Source organism: Oryzias latipes, chromosome 24 (genome assembly GCF_002234675.1).
Source record: "Oryzias latipes chromosome 24, ASM223467v1".
In the NCBI taxonomy this organism is placed as follows: domain Eukaryota; kingdom Metazoa; phylum Chordata; class Actinopteri; order Beloniformes; family Adrianichthyidae; genus Oryzias; species Oryzias latipes.
The window spans coordinates 6,509,149-6,533,525 of record NC_019882.2 but is presented as its reverse complement, the minus strand read 5'-3'; the positions used below and the strand labels follow the sequence as shown (position 1 = coordinate 6,533,525).

General features: G+C 39.1%; 3 protein-coding genes across 6 annotated transcripts; all 3 read left to right on the top strand.

The window, feature by feature from the left end:
- The first annotated feature begins 2,785 nt into the window (after window positions 1-2,785).
- LOC101171049 lies at window positions 2,786-5,140 on the top strand. Its single transcript, XM_023952822.1, has 5 exons — window positions 2,786-2,959; window positions 3,675-3,753; window positions 3,882-3,994; window positions 4,132-4,216; window positions 4,317-5,140. Exons 1-5 carry the CDS (start codon window positions 2,894-2,896, stop codon window positions 4,436-4,438), a joined length of 465 nt encoding a protein of 154 aa, XP_023808590.1. The 5' UTR covers window positions 2,786-2,893; the 3' UTR covers window positions 4,439-5,140.
- Window positions 5,141-6,614: 1,474 nt separating this feature from the next.
- laptm4a (lysosomal protein transmembrane 4 alpha) lies at window positions 6,615-13,171 on the top strand. The gene is made up of 7 exons (XM_004083451.2): window positions 6,615-6,839; window positions 8,635-8,755; window positions 10,281-10,357; window positions 11,020-11,142; window positions 11,251-11,346; window positions 11,605-11,703; window positions 12,145-13,171. Exons 1-7 carry the CDS (start codon window positions 6,711-6,713, stop codon window positions 12,217-12,219), a joined length of 720 nt encoding a protein of 239 aa, XP_004083499.1. The 5' UTR covers window positions 6,615-6,710; the 3' UTR covers window positions 12,220-13,171.
- Window positions 13,172-13,263: 92 nt separating this feature from the next.
- matn3 (matrilin 3) lies at window positions 13,264-21,199 on the top strand. 4 transcript variants are annotated; one of them, XM_011491574.2, is made up of 10 exons: window positions 13,264-14,135; window positions 14,861-15,343; window positions 16,102-16,677; window positions 17,500-17,625; window positions 18,755-18,880; window positions 19,336-19,461; window positions 19,911-20,036; window positions 20,348-20,446; window positions 20,562-20,631; window positions 20,728-21,199. In XM_011491574.2, exons 1-9 carry the CDS (start codon window positions 13,961-13,963, stop codon window positions 20,615-20,617), a joined length of 1,893 nt encoding a protein of 630 aa, XP_011489876.1. In that variant the 5' UTR covers window positions 13,264-13,960; the 3' UTR covers window positions 20,618-20,631; window positions 20,728-21,199. The 4 variants fall into 4 exon arrangements, with proteins under 4 accessions (XP_011489876.1, XP_020570563.1, XP_020570565.1 ...); XM_020714904.1 differs by lacking the exon at window positions 14,861-15,343; XM_020714906.1 differs by lacking the exon at window positions 16,102-16,677.
- The last annotated feature ends 3,178 nt before the right edge of the window (window positions 21,200-24,377 follow it).

The following is a 24,377-nucleotide window of genomic DNA, read 5'->3' as shown; positions in this document are numbered from 1 at the left end:
TCTTGTTAAAACATTTGCTGAAATTCTTACAGTTAACACCAGCAAGTGACTTTGTAAAGTTACCCAGTGATCCTTTTAAAACACGATTCCGTTCTGTTTTTTGTTTTTTTCTAACCTGATGTTTTATGTCAGCTGATTTAATCGAGTCTGGGCAATTGAATAATATTTGTACAGCATCCCACACAGAGTAACACATTGCCCCATGCCAAAGGAGCCGATTGATTCGTTTTAAAGAGTAATACAATACAAAGGACGCCTCCATCCACAGGCAAGTGGCGTGTGCCGCATTTACCCAGAGGCCTTCAGGACACTACCTTGGCCTTGGGTGTCTTTGATAGTGTTTGAGTTGTTTCTTTTTCTTGCCTCCTTTTCCAGACCTGGTGGGGGATGTACGTTTACTGCAGCAGCATAGATTCTGCCTCTATTTTATTTCATTTTTTTTTCTTTAATGTCACAAACAGGCAAACGTATGCTGCTGTTTGTTCACTGAGCCCCGTTTCCAGCCGTTCTACTTTCCTCCGTCCAGGTGATCACTCTGGGGGTTATGCAAGAAGAACAGTTTGGTCTTCGCAGACGAAGAGCATGAGTAGTGGTTTACAGAGACGATGTAAACTGGTTTAATCTTAATATAAAATGACCATAATGGAAGGGCTGGGTTTTTTGTGGGAGTTTGGGGATTGGGAAATGTGTCGGCATGCATCTTTTAATCTTTTAAATTCCTTTTTTTTTTTTTTTACTTTGTGTAACATTTGTCTTGTAGTTTTGAAATGAACACTGCTCTAGAAAACTATTAACTTTATGTACTAAATAATCAACTCTTGCTTAGAAGTAGTTTAGCGATGTATAGCACCTTTTATGTACGAGTAAAATTGTTGCTTTTGGGTAGAAGGGCAGCTGTGATGGAACCCCCCACCGCCTGACAAAGAGAGAAAACATGCTGAGGTGAAATCAAGTAGCTGTAGTACAAATAATTTAAAGGTGATTCAAGAACCCGATGGGCTGTTCTGCTTTTCAATTTGATCTGCTTCTTTCTCTCTTTCTTGCTAAATCCTCATTAGTTTGGTTTATGAGGCGGGGGGCGGCGGCCATCCAAAGCTCCACATTTCCGCTGAAAACGCTTGTAGTAATGACTTCTTTACTTCATATGGATTGTAGATTATATGTAGTATATGTGCAGGTAATAAGTGTAAAATTATTAGTTGAAATTGAAAAAAATGTGTCTAGTTGGTGTGTTTGACAGGCCTTGCTCTAAATTTGTAGTGATGCTTTTATTTCGTCTGTACAGTTGTACATTTGTAAACGTTTATGCTGTAAATGGGATGTCTTTTACACTTTTTTTTGGGGAGGGGGAAAAAGGCAAATGTGCATTTAGATGTGTGTATATTCATCACTCCTTTCCCCCTTGAACATAATGTATACAGTTTTATTTGATCAAGTGTTATTTTAAAGAAAAAAAAAATCTTTATGGCTTCACAATCTGGCTTTTTTTTGGGTTATAATTTGTGGAAAGGCCAGCCTTTATTTGTACTAAAGCTGTAACATCCACTGTTGATAGTCCCTCTGATGTGTGACAGTTTAAACAGTAATCACTCTGCACCAAAACGGAGGGTGTATTTTAGTCCTCCGCTACCACAAAAACAGGATATGATGACTTATTTTTGTACAGAAGAGTGCTGTATTTTGGAACAGCTCCTACCTTGTAAGCAAAAGCAATGTAAAATACTGTCAATTATATAAATATGAACATATGAGTTTTGTCACACTGTCAGTCATGTACATTTTCAGGTGGCCTTATGTACATTTCCAGATGTTGGATGAAGAAAACAAACTCACTTTTGGAAGCAGAAATATGACGATGTATGATTAAACTGTTCTTCTAACATTTGACCTTCGTTCATGCGTGTTTGTTCTTGACTTGTTTGGTTTTGAGCCAACTGCTGTCCTGGAAGGGGAGAAAAGGAGCCAGAAATGATTAGTAAGGATTTTTTTTTCTTTATTACAAGTGTTAAATTAAAAAACTTTATGGTGAAAAAGTACTTGTATCCATCCAAGATGAGCTATATTTGTATTTTGGTTTTGAAAACTTTACCATTTATATTTGCACAATATTCAGCACAATATTAGTTTGGAAAATTTTATTAAAAATATATTTTTCAGAGATTGCTGTAATACTACTTTCTAAAAGTAATTTTTGGTGATCGCCTTTAAAAATCTCAGCTGAATTTTGATGTTATAAATTACAAAAATCTATTATCAGTTCAGGCATTAATGTTAATGTCTAATATTGACCAACAGTTTTTTTTATTCTGTTCCTAAATGATTCTCGACATTATTATACAAAAATACTGTAAATAGTATGTTTCCCTTTTCACTTCTTTTGAAATGTTTTCTTTTAGTATCTAAAAATTCTTAGATTTTTATTCTCTTTTTTTTCTGTTTTAAAAAGTTTTGAGGTATTTACATGTTTACTTAAATGTTTGGATACTTTTTGCTCACACTTGAGTACATTCTTTTAAAGGTTACTGTTTCAGCACAATTTAAGATGGCCTATCCATCCGCCAGGTAAAGAAGTTTTTAAAAAGATGCAAATTAAAGCAAAAACATGCTGCTTTTATTAAAATTTGAAAATATTTTTGTTGTATTTTGATATAAACAAGAGTCTAGAATATTGAGGTGTTTATTTTATAACACCATACTAAAATATGAACTCATGATGTTACGTCACAGGTGACACACCTAAGCAGTCAGTCACAGGTGGACTTTATTACCGGTACTATCAAAACACAGGTGTGGGCGTGGTTTGGGTTCAGTCACTGTATTTCCGCAGGTGCCGTGAGGAGCGATACGCCAGAAAGACAGAATCGACACCAGATTAAACAAAGAAAACGCAAACATGCGGTTCATTTTACCAGCTTCGTTAGTTCTAGTTGCTGGTTTAATTCCTGCTGTCACGAGCTCGGTAAGTCAAAGTTCGTCTGTTGCGTTTTTAAGCGATGGAAACGTCATCGCTTTCTTTCTTACCCACTTCCTGTTATCTCACTCGAAAACTTTGATTTCCCCCCCCCCCCCCCCCCCCCCTCTAAAATGTAATTTAAGACGCCCTAAAAGTACAACTTTTGTTGAAATATGTTTATGTTGTTTATGGTTCCATATGAATTTTTTATGGTATGTTCTCATTATTTCAAATACACAGTTACGCGTTTTGTAAGCTGTTTGGCCCTGTGACCGATCAGTCGTCTACACGCACTTCTTTTTAAAATTATTTCATTTATTCTAATTGGTAAATACAATACGTTAAAACGACCATTAGTTAAAACGGGCATTTAAAATGTATAGTTTTCTCAAATGCCTTTTGTTGACAGTGTGGCAACCTCTGCATAAGTTTAAGATATCAGTTATATGCTACACTTCTTGATTTAAAGTTTTAGTAAACAGTTTCTGAACAAATTTCGGAATTTATTAGCTGATTTCTTTTTCTTTTTTTTAAAATCACGTGGTGAACCTACCACCATTTTTCTGTGGGGTAACATCTGGCTGTCAAAGAGGAAGTGTGTGTCTTTGTTTTTGCAGCAGGACTTTGTATCTTTGCATCTGATCGTCTCTTAATTGCACTTTGGCTGTGATCTGCACTGACTCTGCATCCTAATTTATATATTTTTATGTCTCTGTTGTAGATTTCTGGCCTTCCAGAGGACTTGGAAGGATCAGGAATTGATTTGGAGAGTTCTGGGTCAGGAGATTGGTCAGATCATGGTAAATCAAAGCGCTCTGCTAATCCCACTATACTATTCTATACTGCACTACACTATACTGTTTTTTTTTTTGTTTTTGTTTTTCCCAGCATGTTCTCACAGTGCGCTCCTTCTTCTCTCTGCCTCTAGTTTCTCCCGTTGAAGGTAAAAACATAGATGAGGAGCCAGAAGGAGATCATTTAGGAGAGGTACACAAAACGATGGATTCTGGGAGGATGAAGCTACCAGCTGACACTCTGATGGTATCTGGATCAGTTCTTGTGCTAAACACTGCATCCATATTTTGTTGGGGTGTAACGATAAACAAATCAATCGATTTTCTCTGTTCATTATTTCTTTTTAAAATTGTGTAAAAACCATTCAAATTCTTATTTTGCAGGCTTCTTCTACTAGAATTTCCGCGTCCGGATTTGTGTTTTTGGAAAATGGCAGGCATTTTTGGGAAAAGGAAGAAGTTCTGGCTGGTACTTATTAATATTTGTATCCATGCATCTCCTTTTTTTGTTTGTGTGCTGCAGCTGAGTCACACTGCACATAAAATCTTTGCACATTTGGTCTCAACAGGCATGATTGCAGGGGTTCTAACGGGAGCGGCAATCGGAGCTACGATAACAGCAATATTGATCTACAAGTGGAAGAAAAGGGAGGATGAAGGGGGGCTTCTGGGCAAAAGAGAAATCACATAAATTATACTAATATAATAATTTTTGCCATCAAAATGTTAAAGCTGCTTAACTTTTTGTTTTTGTTTTGGGGAGCTGCTGTAAATTTCCCCCTTTCTCTCTAGAGCCACAATGCAACTAATTTCTCAAATAATATTGATAGTTTTCCTTACATTATTAACCAAAAGTTTTTCTTTTACACATGGCAACGGTGAGCCAATGTGTTTATGGTTTTAATTTGATTTAAAAAAAATTCTATTTTAAATGAGACTTAGTTCATAAATCTGTGGGGTGATTAGGCTAAATATATATATATTTTTTTTCATTGTATTTTCCATCTATTTATTTGATGGCCTCTTTTTTTCCGAGCATTTTATTTAAAAAAAATAATTACAGGTGATTAAAAACCCTTTAAATCCTTTTAATCCTACTTTTCATAGCCACAAGCATGATTTTTTTCCCCACCTACAGTTAAATTTAAATCTTTTTCTATTTCAACTAACGCTGACCTATGCATATTTGGGTCTAATTCATGTAAATGTTTAGTTGTTTTGACGTAAAAAGAAATGGCAAAAGTCTAAGGCTACAACCTTTCTTTCCATAAAATACAATAAATGTACTTGTCTTGTTCAAAATATGCCAACAGACCACATTAAGCTTCCATTAAACCACAAATATCGAATATATTTGCATATTCTTTGTAAATAAATTACTTCATGAAGACCACTTTTTGCATGTGATGCTTTTGACATTTGTGGGTCACAGGTCAGTTTTGATTCATACATTTCCTAAAAAGAAAAACAGACTAACAGAAATCAGAATTTTCTGCCATTAAAAATAAATTCAAACGTTAAAAGGATTAATTTTTGCTACAGTCAGGGATAAATGTGTTTTGTTCGAGGTATTCTTCATCAGAGATCCTTCTACATGTCACCATGTTGTTTATGTAGAGATGGTCAATATTTTTTATGCTCCTATTCCTATTGGCATAAAATCAAAAGTAGGGTGATAAGTTGTCTGCTCACTGCAGGGCTGTCCTTTAATTTTTTTTTTTTTGTTGTTGCAAGAATCCAGGAGTCATTTCGAGGACTTTTGCAGCACCGCCCCATCCATTCCAGTAATCTCATTAGTCATGGGTGAACCCGTATGTCTAGTATAGCTACTCCAGTCATCTTTCTCAGAAACGCTCAGTTTCCTTTTCCATTTTTACCAAAAATAGGATCCTTAACTTGGCTGAGTGAACATCTGTTTTTCTGTTTTCGATGCTGTGAATGGAAGATGTGCTATCTGCAAGCCAGATGATTTTTACTGAACTGTCTGTATACATGCCCAGCTTTACTCTGTGTGTAAAAACACAGCAAATGGAGAATTTCCAAAAGGTTTCATCACCAGGACAGGAGCTGTCTGTTTAAGGTGACAATGCACATACAATTTCAGTTTTACCTCTACTTTCAAATATTAATTAAAAAAAACGAAGCAACCCAAAGGTTATAGATTAAAAATATTTTTATTTTATTTAATAATATACTTCATTTTCTTTGTTACTGACAAAGACAGGGAGCCTTAATGCATGTAAAAATTGAATTTTAATGCTTTTTTGTTGTTGCTGAAAATCGGTATGTGCAGACACAAGAGCAGGTCGATATTTATCCAGTAACAGATTATATTCATCAGGTTTTCACTGATGTTTGTAAAAAGTGCTCTTTCTGTCAGGCAGATGGAGAAAGCATCGAACACCTAGCTTTAATGGCTCACCTATTTTATGTTGGGTTGATTACTTTGTCAAAAGACTGTTAAATTGTTTTCATATATATATACTCTGGAAAAATCTCAATTCATGTTCGAGAGTCTACATAATTGCCTGTTTTAATGAAATGTCTGTCGTGTTTTGTTTTTATAATGAAACTTTGAGCATTTCTTTGTACACTTATAATATTGTTTTGTCCATTATTTTATAGATTTTGATCTCTCTGTGACTGCACAGCACTTCCGGTCTGTGTGGACGATTTAAGTGCTTTATAAATGCAGTTTATGAGTATGATTATTATTATTATCCTTATACATGCATACATTTTTCATTTTATATTTAAACATTTTTTTAAATAAATAAAATGAATTTATTTCCTGCCATTGGCTAAAACTCCTGTCACTCACACGTAGCTCCGCCTTCTCTGCCGTTTGTTGTCATTCGCCGTGTGCGCAGGTCTTCTGGGCAGCGGGTGGGCGTTTCTCGTCGATCGCTCGCTAACTGTTGACGCTGAGGACATTTTGCCCCCCGACTCGATCCGTGTTCCAGATGTTTCTTCCCACGCTCGTGGAGGACATGCATCATTTTAAACCAAGTCGAGATCGACTGTACACCACCCGGTGTTGTGGATGTTGCCATGTCCGAACAGGGACCATCATCCTGGGAACGTGGTACATTGTACGTAAAATGGTTCGCAAAAAAGCGGTCATGCTACCAACGCTAGCATGTGTTGTCAACTGTTATGCGGTGAAAAATTACATAACACGTTACTCGCGTTTATAAACAATTAGGTTTATTATTTCATGTGTAGTTTTTAAGATTTGTAGACAAGTAAATGTTATTTGGATTGTATTTTTAGAGCGGAAAAAACATCTATGTGCCAAAGTTATGCTAACGGAAAGCTGCGGTTAGCGCTAGCTTGTTCGCTTGTGTTTTTTTCCGATGTCTCAAATATTGGTTTAGTATAACGGAAAGGCCTAAATGACTACGTAAAAACCCTATATTTATATGTTACTTGATGTTTTTTTTGATATCTGGAATTGTAAACTTGTTGCAGTCGCCGACATGATCAGCCAAAATAGTTGCGGAATCGAGGGAAAGATCTCGCGTGTCGTGACTTTCTCTCACTTTTTCATCGTAAATGCGCTGTTGAATTGTCCACGTCGAAAAACTGGACTGATGTCAATATTTGTCACATTTTATGTCGTACTTTTTAAAGGCACCGAATAATTTATTGTATTTCGGTGGCAGACAGACACACAACAGAACAGAGGGTTTAGTGTCCTGTAGCGTTTAAGTCCTCCTTGGTGATATTTTATGAAATAATAATAACCAGACTGAATCATATTTTTAACCCAAACTTTAACGTCTACGTTTTACTAAAAATGCTTTTATTTGTTCAATCGTGAATTAAACGTAGCTGAAACACTTAAAATCCCACAAGATCATCCATCTTAATCAGAAAAGGTATGAGAAAAATTATGCAATTAAAACATTCAAATATGATTTATATTTTGCTGACCCCACACACACACCTCTTTTTGTCTTGTCATTGTTTTGTTTTATTGACTTAAAGGCTTATTTGTCTTTTAACATCTATTTATGTTTCCCATTCCCATCAAAATCGAGAAGAGGTTCTGGGTATTTATTTATTTATTTGTTTGTTTATTTATTTATTTATTTTGGATATGTGTTATCATCCCCTATGACAGATCTATTCACTAGTTTGTATTTTTGCTATTTTAGTGGAAAGAGGCTCAGCAAAGTTAAAGTAGCTAAATAAATAACAGATCAAATGTGTTTTACTTTTTTTTTTTTTACCTAAAATTTGCAATACACCAGCAAATTGCTACATCTTGCTTCTTGGTACTAACATATTATAGTTAATTGTTTTTTTATGCCATTTTATTAGCCTGTGGAAGGCAGCTTTGTTGAAAACGGCACTGCCATTGTCTTTACTAATATGCATACTGATTAAAAGGAGCAAGATTTGTAGAAAATTAAAACGCGAAGATGACGAAAATCCCAGTTGAATATACTTGAAGCTGCACGAGGCACTTGTGTTTTTGTCTATCTAACCTGTTCTGGATTTTAAAGCAGGATCACATAAGAGTTTATTGCTTTAGAGATTGGTGGAAACAAACAAGAGGAAAAACAGCTCATATTTTACAATCTGCTCAAAATTATCTTGTTTTTTTCAAAGAACAAATTGTTGTTTGAACCCTTTTTTTGCTCTTGTTTTTCTCTTTCCATTGCTTTGCATGTAGTGTTGATTTATTTCAGCGGTTCTGTTGTTTTTCTTCTCGCATCACCATATTAAGAAAGGTGTGTAAGAGTGAACAGCTAACCTGCTCTACCATGACTTTGTACTTGCAAGTTATTAAATGCACTATTATGGTTTTTATGTAAACACAATTAATGCATTTATTTCAATGGGGCCCTTTCTAAAATTGTTTTTTCTTCCTGGATTCAGGTGGTTAACTTGCTGATGGGTATCCTGCTGACGGTCGCTGTGACCCACCCGGAGAATGTGCCCACCATTGACCTTCAGTATGAGGTCATTGACCACTACTTTGCCTCTGACAGGATGTCCGGTACGGAAAATCATTTGCTTTTCATTTATATTGTTCAGCTTTCATTAAACCGTCATTGAACAAGATGTCTGTCTGCCGAAAGTTGTTAACCCACAGAAACAGATACATTTACTTCCCATCATACATCACAGGGTATAGTTGAATCCCAGTATTCTGCCTTCAAGACTGCATGATTGATTATAGTAAACAGTTGTTGGGATGTAGAGCTTGTTTATTTTGTTTTTTAAAGCAAGCATAGACACTCATGTCAAGACATGAGGCGCATGTGTTTGTTCACAATTTACAGAAGAAGTCTTGCAGCGTCTTAGTATTTAAGATGCTATTGTCCTTGACCTGCATTACAGCTATATTAGTCATCAGGTAGCTTTTTTTCTCTTCCTTGTCATGTTTTAGTGAAAATATTAAAGGATTACGGAAAAAGAACCCCCACTTCGCAGTATTTCATTCTGATTTATTTAAAGTATTCGACGAAAATAGTGTTTTTGATGGCATTTTTCTCACAATGGAAGACGTGTATGAAGAAGATTAAGCTTAAAATTCATTTTCTGAGTATTTCTTTGTTCACATCGATATAATGCTGTTTGAAAAAGAGCTCAGTGGCCTAGTGGAAGAGTGTTCGCCCTGGGTCCATGGTCAAGTCAATATCAAAAATGGGAGCCAATTCCTCCCTGCATGGATTGGGGAGTTAAACCACCGGGGTCAGCTGTCTGCAGCTCACCCCTCCCCCAGGGTGGTGGGTCAATTGACCCTTCGGAGTATGACGACTAATGAGACCTTACATTTAATTTGAACTTTACTTGTGACGTAGAAAATATGCTCAGTAGGCCACAAGCTGCCTGCTCTGAGCTGTTGGGAATGGGATGGGGAAGGGGGGACGGGGTTGCTCCATGCCAACAGTCCCACCCATTACTCAAAGGCAAGTTTCTACTGAATTACTACCTCTCTGCAGAAACTATGTCCTAGAAAACAACAGGTTTTTGATCTTGACATAATCATAAATAAAAGGCCAATGGGAACACTTGATCAAAAGATGATCAGAGTGAATTCTTTCAAAACATAATTTTATTCTAAGTTGTTGGTTAAGGACCAGTACAAATAATTCATTTGGCAAAAGTAATCATGCTTGAAAAATCAACAAATATCTTTGCTTTTTTGGCTTTGTCCAAGTAAAACTATTATCACCTGAATGGAGCGCACAGTTATTTCTCAGTCCAGTTGCTGATGGTTTTCAGAGAAGTTCATGCTGAACAACAAAGGAATCCGTCTGAACTGGACCTCTGCGGCCGCCAGTGATGGAGAGAAAAGAGGATATGAAAGGCAGACCATTTAATTATCACAGACTGACTCTTACTTTACTGTGCAACTGAAAGCGGGCGGCTTAATGCTCCCCAGAGCCGGCCATTAAATCAGAGGGAGTATGATAGAGAGAGCGCCTGGAGGCTGTCCGTCTTACAGCGGATTCAAACCACAGCTGAACTGGAAAGACACTGCATGTTTATTCAGAGCCTTTCCTTTGTTTATACAGAAAACGCCTGTGTTGGCTTCGCCATTTCCTTGCTGATGCTCACCATCAGTGCCATGATGGTGTATGGAGCCATCACTGTAAGTTCTGCAGAAACATCCCCGTTTATGCACATTTCACTGAAAACACGTGGATTTGTAGCTGTGGAATAGCTGCAGCAGAGGCGAACAGTAAGTCAAAGCCAAGACGCTTCAAAACTCCACGTTTGTCTGTTTTAAATGAGACTTTTCAAGTATTAATGATGTAGTTTGTTGTCTCACCTCATGTCATCTTTGCCTCCCAGACCTGCTTAACGGCAGCAACACTGACAGGTTTGATAGGCTTTTGTGGTGGAGCTTGTAGATGACTGCATACCTAAAGTAGAATGCATAACCCCCCCCCAGAACACTAGACAGACGGTCTGTAGTGAAGCAGGTGGAAGTATTTCATTCAGTCCTTACTGTTGTAAACATAGAACATCAACTGGTATAAGGTAGTAGATTCTTGTCAAAGCTGGAGAATAAATAATCAGTTGGTTAGATTAAAAGATCATTTTGCTATTTCAACCATGTCTGGTGTAGTTTCTAAATAGAAACATCATGTGAACTTTGTGAGAAAATCTTCTAACCATAAAACTAAAGGACTATTGTCCACTTTATGGCCAAACTGTTGTTTGGAGACGTGGTTGAAAGGTGCAAACGCGGTCCTTCCTGCATGAGTAAACATTTGTCCAAGTGGGTAACCTTTTGTTTATCGTCTTCAGCACCGCGACGGCTGGCTCATCCCCTTTTTCTGCTACCAGCTCTTTGACTTTGCTCTGAGCTGCCTGGTGGCCATCAGTTCTCTCACCTACCTGCCCAGGATCAGGGACTACCTGGATCAGCTGGTCTGTCTGCTCCCACTTTTATTCACCCATTTATTTATTTTACACTGCTCTCCATCAGAGTTTTTTTTAAAGCTGTTGACGTTTGATCTCTTCTCCTTCCCTCCACAGCCGGATTTCCCTTACAAAGATAACCTCCTGTCCATGAACTCCAGCTGCCTGCTGCTGTTTGTGCTGGTTTTCTTTGCTTTCCTCATCATCCTCAAGGTGAGGTCATCACTGCGCGACCTGCAGGGTCACTGCTGGTCAGTAGGTCATAGAATGTTCCGTCTGGGAAGAAAGTGAATGAAATCCACCTTTTATGGAGCAAATTTACGTTGCCTTTGGACATGCAGCAGCATAGATCATAGATGATTCCAATTCTGTTTGGATTAGTGTGAATAGACCGTCGCACATGTTTGATTTCTCTTAAATAGCAGCAGTGGCTCCAGAGTAAACCATGCTAAGCTCTTCTCTTCTTTCCAGGCTTACTTGATCAACTGTGTGTGGAACTGCTACAAGTACATCAACAACAGGAACATGCCGGAGATCGCCGTCTACCCAGCCTTTGAGACTCCCCCTCAGGTAATCTGCAGGGAGAAGGAATTTGTTAAAGATTCATGCATTTCTGTTTTGATCTGACCACCACGACTTAAAGACCCTCTGTTTTTTTTTTTAATATGTTCTTGTGGCATTTTTCTACTGACTGAGGGTGCGTATAAAGAAAATTATGGGTTGTTTGTTTACTGCCAGAGTCCAGTGACATTGAGCTAGTCTGCTAAATGAGAATATCTGAAATATTCTTTTCCAAAATGAGTAAATATATCATCCTTTGCGATTTGTCCTTTTTATTTGAGAAAAACTTTCGATTTGACAAGTAAGATTTTAACCGCAGAACAACAAATAAAAAACTGAAACAACTTTGTATTTTTCTCTCAATTGACATTTTTAATCTTCCTTTTAAAAAATGGAATTAATCTGCCTGTTTTCCTAAAAGTTAAAGATATTTGTGTATTTCTTTCCTAGTACATCCTTCCCACCTATGAGATGGCAATGAAGATGCCGGAGAAGGACCCACCTCCTCCTTACATGCCCGCCTAAGAAGCCGCCCCCGTTCCTGAACCCACATGGACACACAGCCATCATATGCATTCCTAGATTCCTTCACGAGACCCTTCCTGAACGCCGTTCCGCTCTCATCCCATCTCTGGGCCGCTGTGTCTGTGTAAAGCCTGTGAAAACGTTTCCGCCGTTTTTCTTAAAGTCGCTTTGAAGAATCCTGCAGATATGAGGAGCGAGAAGCTGAAATCTGTGATTTAAAAACGTGTGAATGCTGTGGTTTGAAAAGTGACAGAAGGACCCCCCGACCCCCTTCCCATCAGCCTTTTTTAAGTCTTAGTCAAAAGGGATATGTGAAAATGAAATAGTTTAAAATGCTTTCATCAACCCAGCACCATTCTATCAATAGATTCAATGTTAAGAACTTTTGACAATCCACTTGTTAGATCTAGTTAATATTTCCCTAAAAAACAAAAAAAAGAGCTTTGCTCCACTTGAGAATTTAGTTTCTTGCACTTTTTGTTGGTTATTTATTTGCTTTGTTGTGATTTGATTCCTTAGCAGCCCCTCTGCTGCTCCGTTGTCTGAGCAGACGTAGCGATTGGGTTTCCAGAGGGAGCTGACCGCGGAGCACCTTCTCTTGTTTTCCCTTCTTTTCACCTCTGAAACTAACGGCCGCTTTGTTCGCACTACTTGTCGCATGCTTATCGGCTCATGCATCTTAGTTGAAGGGGTTTGTTTTTTTCAAAGGAAAAAATGCCCAAAATCTGGAGAACCGCTGCTGGTACTGGAATAAGGAGGGAGAACTCGATGAAGGACCGGCGGATGAAGGCTCAGCTGGGCGTCTGACCATCAGCTGATAGAGTTCCAGCAGATAGACAAAGTCAGCTGCATGCAGTCATTACAACCACCCCTTTGCTCTCATGCCTTTTCTGATATTATTACTTTGTCCCAGTGGAATTAAATTTGACTTCAATAAATGTCTCGGATCAAATTTGTGTTGTTTTTTATCTTCCTTAAATTCTATAAGGGGAAGCTATATTAAAATTAAACGAATATTATAAAATGTTTTTATTCAAAAATATTCTGTTTTGTATGAAGTTTTATACCACTTTTCTGTATGCTCAGGTTACACCAGCAGGGGGCGCCCTATCACAAAGACCATAAACTTCCATTTAGCTTTTAAAACAAAACCACTAATACACTAGACAAAATAGTTAACGAGAAAATCACAAATTTTTGCTATGATGACAATTTCTGATAGATGTTGATTACGCTAAGAAATGTTTAATTTTAGTAAATGATTTCCATAAAATCTAGCAGGATATTTTATCTGCATAGCTTCAAATGACAAAAAGAAAAACACAAAAGTGTATGACGTACATTCTATATATTTAACTACAAACACATTTTGAGGCTTTCAAAGTTAGTTTGTTTTGATTTCCAGTACTCTTCTTGAAAATTGCAGAGTGGTTGACATATGTAACTTCTTTAAGTAAAAAATAATAAAATAGCCTGACAATAAAATGATTGCTAAATAAAAGTACTAATTGCTTTAGTAAAATAGAAAGGATAAAGGCTCATAATTATATATTATCACAAAAAGTGAAGAGATTTTATTTTTTTCTATGCTGCAGGTCAGGGCCCACCTTTGGGTGTTCCTCTGTGGTCTCCTCCCATTTGGAGACACTTGGACCCATCAGAGGTGAGCAGGACCCTCCAGACCAGTAGACTCAAACAGGAGGCTTAGAGGCTGGATCACCAGGAACCCGCTTATGCTGCTATGATGATGAAGCATTGGACCTGGAGCCTCCTGTACTGCACAGCCCTGCTGCTGTCAGATGTTGTGCAGGCCACATACCACCTCAGGTCCGGGGATCCTCAGCTTATAGCTGCGCAGAGTTATGCTCAGGCCAGACACAACGCTCGACCACCATTCAGGACCCTGAATCCAACAAGTAAGTACCCTGAATATTTCTTACATATGTAATTGCTACCTCAGCTGGAAAAAAAAATGTAAAGTCGACAGGAAAGTTTAGCATTTTAACAGCTTTTTAATCTAACCTCTCATAATGTTAAAACTAAAAACCTCCATTACTTAAAACCATTGAGTGGAAATTTTGGATAAACAATTAACTTCTTTCAAATTAATGTACTACAGAAAAACACACATCCAATGATATGTAATTTAAAATAGAAATGAATAGAAGCAGCATAATAATAATTGTTGTATACACTCCCCAATAACTTGTGTAATATAAAAGAACATGTTAAAGAACATTTTAAGAACAAAAATGACCATTTTGACATAAATAATGCATGGTTTTCAGAGTGCATTATGACTTATTTTTGTTTTTGTCTGGATCATTGGGGCTAGACTTAAAATAAAATGACAAATATAATTTAAAGTAGCGCAATATTCATCCCAATTTGAAGAATAAAATCCTGAAAATTAGATTTAAAAGAACATCCATGAAATCTAAAAGCCTAAAGGAGTTTCAGACTTTACAATTTATTTTCAGCTTGACTGACATCACCTACACAGCTGACCATGACCTCCTGCTTCCACTAATCACTTACTGCCATCATTTTACCAGTACTTACACAACACTGTCATCTTACACAACCTTCCTGTTTACCTACTAATGTTTTCTATCACTTCTCCTTTCTGGTGGGTCTGTAGATCACAGAAGTGATTACACGTTTAGAGGAGGGTATCACTACCGCTTCCAGCCACCGAGGATCCCTCCGCCGATAGTGTATCGACCAATTCCCCTGTCTCCGCCCGTGACTTACCAAAGATCCCTGGTTCCTGTTCCGCCCTTTCAGCACAGGTTCAAAGGGCCGGTGGCACCAAACATGCATCACACACACAAAGGTCCATATCCACCAGTTCTTCCCTCTCATCCCCTCCATACAGTCAAAGGCCCCTTCCATTACAAACTGAGAGCCCCATGCCCGACTCAGTCCACCTCGGTGCCAAAACCTGTGGTACTTGTCCGTCCCACCATCTTTCCCACCACACCAGAGCCAACAACTGCATCTACAGTGGCACCAGTGACCTCCATTGTGACCACTGTTCCGCCGCTGGAGACCCCCAATCCTTGGACTCTACCGGTCAGTACCCAAAGCGGCTTCGCCACCACCGTCACTCCTGTGGAGACAGGTAGAAAATTACCAGTCAGGTTTGCTTTTCATGCCAGCCACTGCTCCTAAATGGTTTCCACATCCAACCTTTGTGTTTTTCTGCGGCCAATCACAAAAAGGGACAGGTAAAGGTAGAGAGGACAAAATTAGCCGCTAACACGTAGAACTAAAACTGTTATAAAAAAAACCAGACACACTGCAAAAACAGGGCCTCAAGAAATGAGTTAAATAAGTTTGAAAAATGTTTCTTAAATAAGCAAAATAACTGCAGATGGGGTGAGAAACCAAAATATAAGAAAAAAATGACAAATTCTTTCTTAAACTAAAATATTATTGCGATGGAAAAATGTTCTTGGTAAGATCATTTTTCTTGTAACAAAAGAAAAATGTCTTTCTTGTAAAAAGGCTCTCTCTACTTTCCACAGATTCTGTTTTTGCAGTGAAAACAGAAAGATTCTCAGTTTCGAATTGGGATATTTGTGCATGCGAGTACACAGGCAGGGGTCCCACATCCATGTTTGTGTGTCTGGCTTCATTCTTTCCAGAAAGGAAAGTAAGATGAACAGTCTAATCTCTGAAATGATTGCTATATCATTTCTGGTACAGTCAAAACCTGCAGAGATGCATTTATTTCACCTTTAGAAACACCTTTTTTTGCATCTCAATGTGTTGTGTTTTGGATGACTAACCACATCTATCTCACTGTGAAACAACAAAATGTGATGTTTTATGTGTGTGATGCATTAAACGGACTTGTTCCTGCCATGGTTTGAGCAGAAGAAGACGCTCAATGCAGGAGCCGTCCCCTGGACCTGGTCTTCATCATCGACAGCTCTCGCAGCGTCCGTCCAGCCGAGTTCGAGAAGGTCAGGATGTTCCTTGCCAACATGGTGGACACCCTGGATGTGGGACCGGATGCCACCAGAGTGGCCATTGTCAACTACGCCAGCACAGTCAAGATCGAGTTCTTCCTCAAAAACTATTTTAACAAACTGGACTTGAAGAAGGCCATCGCTCGCATTCAGCCCTTGGCCACAGGAACCATGACCGGCTTGGCCATTAAGACGGCGATGAATGAAGCCTTCACGGAGCAGTCTGGAGCCCGCCCTCGCTCCAGGAACATCTCCAAGGTGGCAATCATCGTAACGGACGGTCGACCTCAGGACCAGGTGGAGGAGGTGTCTGCTGAAGCTCGGGCCTCGGGCGTTGAGATGTACGCCGTTGGGGTGGACCGTGCGGACATGCGCTCCCTGCAGCTGATGGCCAGCGTCCCTCTGGACGATCACGTCTTCTACGTGGAGACTTACGGCGTCATCGAGAAGCTCACCTCCAAGTTCAGGGAGACGCTGTGTGGTAGGACAAAAAAAAATGGCACCGGAGACCTTTTCCTCCATTAACCCTGGTTCTAGTTCATCACTTAGGGCATCTACAGTCTACAAACGGGGGTTCTGGAGAATGTGGAACATTTCCATTACTACTGGTGAACTTTAACCTTTGTGCAGATGTAAAAAAGAAAAACCAGAGCAGATGTTCAGAAACCCCCACATGGGCTGCAGATGTCAAAGCTAGAACCAGTTTTTGAAGTCAAGCAAAGTTTTGGGTTCAGTTAGTCCTAAACTTGAAACTTTTCAGATACTATCAAAAAGGGAAAAATGGGATTTGTTGTAATTGTTTTGACATCAAAGCATGCATGTTTTTTCTTAAAAATGTACTGTAAAACCTCATTTCTTTTTTTTCTCCAGATGAATTGGTTCCAAAAACCAAATATTTATAAATATTTGGTATCTCCTCTGGTCTGGTTTGAGAGAAAATTCATTTAGTAATGAATTAAAACTGAGGTTTTACTGTGCTGTTGATGTTTTTCTTTTCAGCCCAGTTCAGTTCTTTGTCTCATCACTTCAGTAATGAGTTGTCTTTGTGTCTTTGTCCTATTATGTTGTCGTTCTTTACCTGTCTTTTTCAACACAGCAGCAGTTGAGGTGAAGGTGTGTGAATGAATAGTCTTCCTCTGACAATGAAAAAGTCACAGAAAACTCACAAATTGGAACCAGCCACATCCAGCAAAGGATGTTGGAGAAAAAAATAATTTACCTTTCACAAGCCGCCCACAGAACACAAACCCCAGTGAGTGCCAGTTGAAACTGTGCTGCCGTCTTAAATCCCGGCTTATTCTAGGTGTGGACCCGTGTGCCATGGGACACGACTGCCAACACACGTGTGTCAGCACCAACGCCTCCTATCACTGCAAGTGCTGGAATGGTTATGTCTTGAATCCGGACAAGAAAACATGTTCCATGAAACGTAAGAACATATTGTCTGGATTCCTGACACTTTTTTCTGCTGTGATTTATGTTTGTAAAAAGTGCAGGAAATCTTAATTTCTTGACTTCATAACATCACACCCAGCTGTTGGAGTTGATGTTTTGCTTTTCAGCCTTGCAGTTCTTTGTCTCATCATGTCAGTCACAAAATGTCTTTGTATCTTTGTCCTGTTACTATTGTGTGTCTGCTCTGTGATTTTACCCGTGTTCTCCAACACGCAGCAGTTGTTATGGGGCTGTGATGTGGTGGAGGTGTACGAATGGATCGTTTCCACTTTGAGCTAAAAAAAAATGACAAAAGTTACATATTTAGCATACAGTGGAGGAAATAAGTATTTGAACCCTCTTGCTGGAAAGACTTAGCAAAACCCTTATTATCAAGCACAAAGGTCAGACGTCTCTTGTTTAATAACAGTTTTCCACACATATTTGGAGAAATTTTGATCCACTCTACTTTACAAATGACATCTAAATCATTCAGATGTAGTTGCTGCCACTTAGCAACTCTGAGCTTTGGCTCTTTCCATAGGTCTTCTACAGGATTAATGCCCAGAGACTGACTAGACAACTCAATGACCTTGAAATGCTTCTTCCTCAGCCATTCTTTGGTTGCCTTGTTTGTTTGGTTTAGGTTATTAACCTGTTGGAAGACCCATCCATGACACATTTTTGGCCTCCTGGTGGAGGGAAGCTTGTTGTTCACTCAGGATTTGACGGCAGATGACTCATCAATCCAACCTCCCATCAACAGGGTGAAGTAGCCTTGTGCAGAAAAACACCCTCAAAACATGCTTTCACCTTCATGCTTGACAGTGGGGAGAGTGTTCTTGGATCATATGCAGCATTTCTCTTCCTCCAAACATGACAGGTTGAAGTGATGCCAAAGAGCTTCATCTTGACAGTCAATTTCTTTGTAAGTGGGCAAACCTACAACATCAGCAAGGCATCAAATGCTTATTTCCGCCATTGTAACCACATCCAGCAATGGATGTTGGGAAAAACAACGTAGAGGACACAATTTTACCTATCACAAGATGCCCACAGAACACAAACCCCCAGTGAGTGCCAGTTGAAACTGTGCTTCCGTCTTTAACCCCGGTTTATTCTAGGTGTGGACCCGTGTGCCATGGGACACGACTGCCAACACACGTGTGTCAGCACCAACGCCTCCTATCACTGCAAGTGCTGGAATGGTTATGTCTTGAATCCGGACAAGAAAACATGTTCTCGGAAAAGTAAGAACATATTGTCTGGATTCCTGACACTTTTTTCTGCTGTGATTTATGTTTGTTAATAAAAGTGCAGGAAATCTTAATTTCTTGACTTCACAACATCACACCCAGCTGTTGGAGTTGATGTTATGCTTTTCAGCCTTGAAGTTCTTTGTCTCATCACCTCAGTCAGGAAATGTCTTTGTGTCTTTGTCCTGTTAATGTTGTCCTTCTTTACCTGTCTTTTTCAACACAGTAGCAGTTGTGGTGAAGGTTTGTGAATGAATAGTTTCCCTCTGACAATGAAAAAGTGACAGAAAGGTCACAAATTGGAACCAGCCACATCCAGCAATGGATGTTGGGGGGAAAAACAACATAGAGGACATACATTTACCTATCACAAGATGCCCACAGAACACAAACCCCCAGTGAGTGCCAGTTGAAACTGTGCTGCCGTCTTTAATCCCGGCTTATTCTAGGTGTGGACCCGTGTGCCATGGGACACGACTGCCAACACACGTGTGTCAGCACCAACGCCTCCTATCACTGCAAGTGCTGGAATGGTTATGTCTTGAATCCGGACAAGAAAACATGTTCCATTAAACGTAAGAACATATTGTCTGGATTCCTGACACTTTTTTCTGCTGTGATTTATGTTTGTAAAAAGTGCAGGAAATCTTAATTTCTTGACTTCACAACATCACACCCAGCTGTTGGAGTTGATGTTATGCTTTTCAGCCTTGCAGTTCTTTGTCTCATCACCTCAGTCACAAAATGTCTTTGTGTCTTTGTCCTGTTGATGTTGCGGGTTCTGTGATTTTACCCGTGTTGTCCAGCACAGCAGCAGTTGTGGTGAAGGTGCATGAAATTGATAGTTTCCCTCTGAGTATCTAAAAGTGATGGAAAAGTCACAAATAAGTCATAGCCACATCCAGCAAAGGATGGTGAGAAAAACAACGTAGAAGACGCAACTTTAGCCGCCCACAGTACCCAAACCCCAGTGAGTGGTTGTGCCAAAAACTGTGCTGCCGTCTTTAATCCCGGTTTATTCTAGGTGTGGACCCGTGTGCCATGGGACACGACTGCCAACACACGTGTGTCAGCACCAACGCCTCCTATCACTGCAAGTGCTGGAATGGTTATGTCTTGAATCCGGACAAGAAAACATGTTCCCTGAAACGTAAGAACATATTGTCTGGATTCCTGACACTTTTTTTTTGTTGCTTTGATTTATGTGTCAAAATAATGAAAAAGTGCAGGAAGTTTAAGGACTTTACAAAAAGCTGGTGTTTAGCTCCTGACTTTATGGATATCTGTAGCCTTTTGTTGGACAATAACCGGGTACTATTATAGAATATCATGTTAAAATTAATATTTCACCCGCTAACCCCTTTAAAGATGTGTTTCCTTTCTTTGATGTCAGAGGAAGGTGATGGTATTCTGTGTGCTCTCCACACACGCTGATGTGAAATTTTCTTTCTGTTGGTGAAGAGGTGAAGGTGGAGGTGCTGGAGGATCCCTGCAAATGTGAGGCCAGGGTGGCCTTTCAGAAGCAGACTCAGGCGGCCATCCAGCAGCTCACAGCCAACCATATCCTTTCTGTTGTCTCAGATGGCACCAAGTTGATCTAAAAAGAGTTTTTGAAAGCATCAACTCAACTCGGGTCCTTTTTCTCTTGTTTCTTGTCTTCTTTGACTGCTCAAACTAGCTGACGTGTCCGGAAGAATACAGCGTCTTGAGGGCGTGCTGGGCCAAGCCTGAAGCTTCACACGGCAGTGAGTGTTTACAGCTTTTCTTTTTTATCTCCCCCCAAGGAAAACATTCCCACCATCTGTGCACAGTCTCATCCACTGTTTATTTTCCTTCTGCAGGCGTCCGTGGACCACTGCACCACGCGTTTCCTGTCTGGGCCCCCCCCCATGACCACCAGCACCTCACTGTATAGTTTCAACTGGAGCAGCAACTCATTGCCACATTTCCAGCAACTTCATTTGAAAAAAACAATGAGTACTATATAAAAGACACAAATGGAGTAGACTATAGTAGACTCCATAAAATAAAGTAATATTTTTGTTCAACTTTAAAACATGACTAACACTTATTTACTTTATGAATCTAATTTGATAGAAATGAAAAAACTATTATTTTTCATCTTTCTTGTACAAAGATTATTATAAACTGTACATAGGACATTACGCGTCCACCGAAAAAATGTCTTTAGGTGATGTAACACGGTAACATGTTAGATTTAATATTGTAATGCTAGATAAAGATGAGAAATTATTACATGCTGTATCTTCAAATATTTGACTCTCCACAAACAATAAAGTTTTAATACCTTGACGTTTGGTGCTTTTATTTTTTTTGTCTTAAAAAAACCTTAGTGATGTTGATCTAATTTTAATTAAGTGAATAAACATTAGGGTATTGAATCTATACTTTTACATAAAGACAGATTGAAAATTATTGATTAATGCAGTTTTTACAAAACAAATAAAAAAGACAATTATCTATTTGACATTTTACTGTGAAAGGAAGTGTGGCCATCCTGTTGATGCGGCAAAGGTGTAGAAGTGTCATTTCTTTATTAAATCTGGGACAATCTTCTATCAAAGCCCAGCTGGTCATTTTACAATATTTATAACATTATTAAGTATTTTTGCATCCAGAGCTTCACAGTGGTCAGCACCCACAGTGAGAAAGTCTTGGTTCTTCATCTCCCCGAGCATGTGTGGGGGGGTTTTCTGGGTACTCTGGCTTCCTCCCACAGTCCAATGACATGTTTAATCACTTCACTGCTAAATTGTCCCTTTGCCATGAATGTAAGTGTGAGTGGTTGTCTGTCTGTGTGTGACACAAACAATCGAGGGTGTACCCCTCCTTCACCTGACAGTGGCTGGATAGGCTCCAGCAACCCTGGGACCCTGAGCAGTTAAAAAAAAACAAGTATTGAAAATAAATGTTTGCAGCCAATTTAATCAGTTGCAATAAGGTCAAATAGAAATACTCACAATAAGTTAGGGATGTTGTGACAAACTGAGTGGATGTCGTACAGATTTTCAGGATGGGGAGGCTTCTAGATCTCGTTTTGTGTTTTCCACATAGTGGTCTCACCGTTTTTTTCAGTTTACATTAATTATTGAGGCCGAAACCCCAAAATTCTAAGAGAAAAACCTTTTTGCCATAATGTGGCATCCACTTCAACATTCTGTGTGAATAAAAAGCTGATTTTGCCAACAAGTAATTGGAAGTTCATCATTCAAACCACCATTAACACACAACGCCGCTCATCGGACAAACAGCGCCAGCTGGCGATAGCTGGTGCTGCTTTTTTAGCGCACCAGGTTGGTGGTATGCAGTCAGATGTTGCAGGTGAACTTGTCTCAAAGTGTCATCAGCTGACTTGCATCAAGACAAAGAACTACTAGCAGGATTGGTGACAGGAGGGACCACAACCATGATCAGTACTTCAGGATCTCTGCACTCAGACATGGTTTAGCAAATGCCACATGGCTGCAGCCCGTTTATCAGATGTGAAGTTTACTAGGTTTTCCACATAAACCATTCACAACAGACTCCACCACTTTAAATTGAATCCCACATGACCGTTGCAGGTGACTCCACTGACACCAAGACACCTCCGTGAACATTTGCAGTGGGCACAAGACCATGTGATCTGGATAATGCAGCAATGGTCTACCACCCTGCTCACAGATTAGTACTGGGTCACGTAGCACAGAAATGATGGTGGTCAGCGTAAAAAGGCAAGGTGAGCCAGAGTTGGCTTTGGTGGAGGAGCTGCAACAGTCTAAGCAAAAACAATTTGGTTATTGTTGATGGTCCAGTCTCTGCATGTTTTACCTCAAAGACATCACCATCACATGGTGCCAGAATTGTCACAGCTGGACTACAGGAAGTGGAACTGCCTCATATGGTTTGGCCAGCAATGTCCCCCGACCTGAACCCCATAGAGCACTACTGGGACCAGCTGAAGCAGAGACTGGACGATCGTACTCCCAAGTGACGTAGCAGAACTGCATGTAGGACTTGTGGAAGAGTGGAAGGTATTACCTCAAAACAACATCATGAGTCTACGGAGGAGCATGACACATCGCTGTCAAGCTGTCATTGCAGCAAATGGTCAATTTGTGTTATTTGGGGCTATCTTTATTATTGTCTAAATTTTGGGGGTAATAAATATCAAACTACCAATCATATAATTCAATATTTGTTAAATCAAAGAGTACTTTTGCATACTTCAGTAAAATTTAGGCCAAATAGGAAAAAGCAGTCGCGTAACTAATAATATCCCTGATTTATTGTGAGTAGTGGGGAAAAACTGAACTTCTTCATTGCTTTTTGAAATTTAGAAAATCAGATAAAATTGTTCCTAACTACATTTTTATGTGATATTTATGTCAAATAATTTCAATAAATTAGGGTCATAAAGAAATATTAGAGGCTTCATTATGAGACATTTAGGGCTGCTTGCTTTAGGGTAAAATGTTTCTGTGGGTATAAATGAGGCTCTATATGTCTTCCTGGCAATATTTAACATTTCTACATTGTGTGTGTAGCTGTGTCAAAACAGAAACATAGATGTGATAGTGAAGGTGTGACATTTCTATTAACTATGTGCTATAGTTGAAACAGCTCTGATATCTTGAGGTCAGATGGAGATCAGTCTATAGCATCTTACCAGGCTCACACTACTTTGACTATTAGTTTGTTTTATTTTATTAATTTAATCCTTTTGATTAACTACTTTATGCCTTCGGGAAGAAACTTTCTTATAAAATATACCCACAATTAAATATCGCTTCAAAAAAGGGCCGAAAAGACGTAGAATTGACAAGTACAAAAAAAATAAACAATTAAGAAACACTTAAAAAATTATTTTTTTAAAACCACTATTTAGCAATTTGTTCATCTTTGTTGCATTCTTTGCACTCTCTATTAACTACTGTTATCGTTTAAACAGCATCTGATGCAGAAAACAACAGACGCGGGTCATCCCTGGAATGTCCTGGTGTGTTTGTTGAAACAGCCTTGACAACAGAGCGTCTCTGTCTGCGGCGTCTGTGAGTCCAGACGTTTACCTCTGGCCTCCCTTTTTATTCCCTCCTTTTTCTTTAAACAGACAGCTGCTTTATGTTTGTTTGCTGATTCAGCTCACGGTTGCCGCACACTCACACACCTGCAGGGTTTCAGAGGGAGAAGACGAATGGATGTCACATGCCTCTGAGAAGTGGAAAAGATGCATCAAATGTGGTACAATCCTTCCTTGTTCTGAGGATTTAACAGAAGCTAGTGATGAACTTGAAGCTTCAGCTTGATTTTATGGAAATGTCTGGTCTGACAGAAGCATATTTGTCGTTTATTTTCCAAAAAAGCCTGGGTAAAGACTGAAATAATTTAAATAAAAAAACTTAAAACCAGCATAGATGTATCTTTCATTTATCAATTTAAGTATTTATGAAAACCAGAATTCCAGACATCTAAGTAAATTTGTGTACTAAGT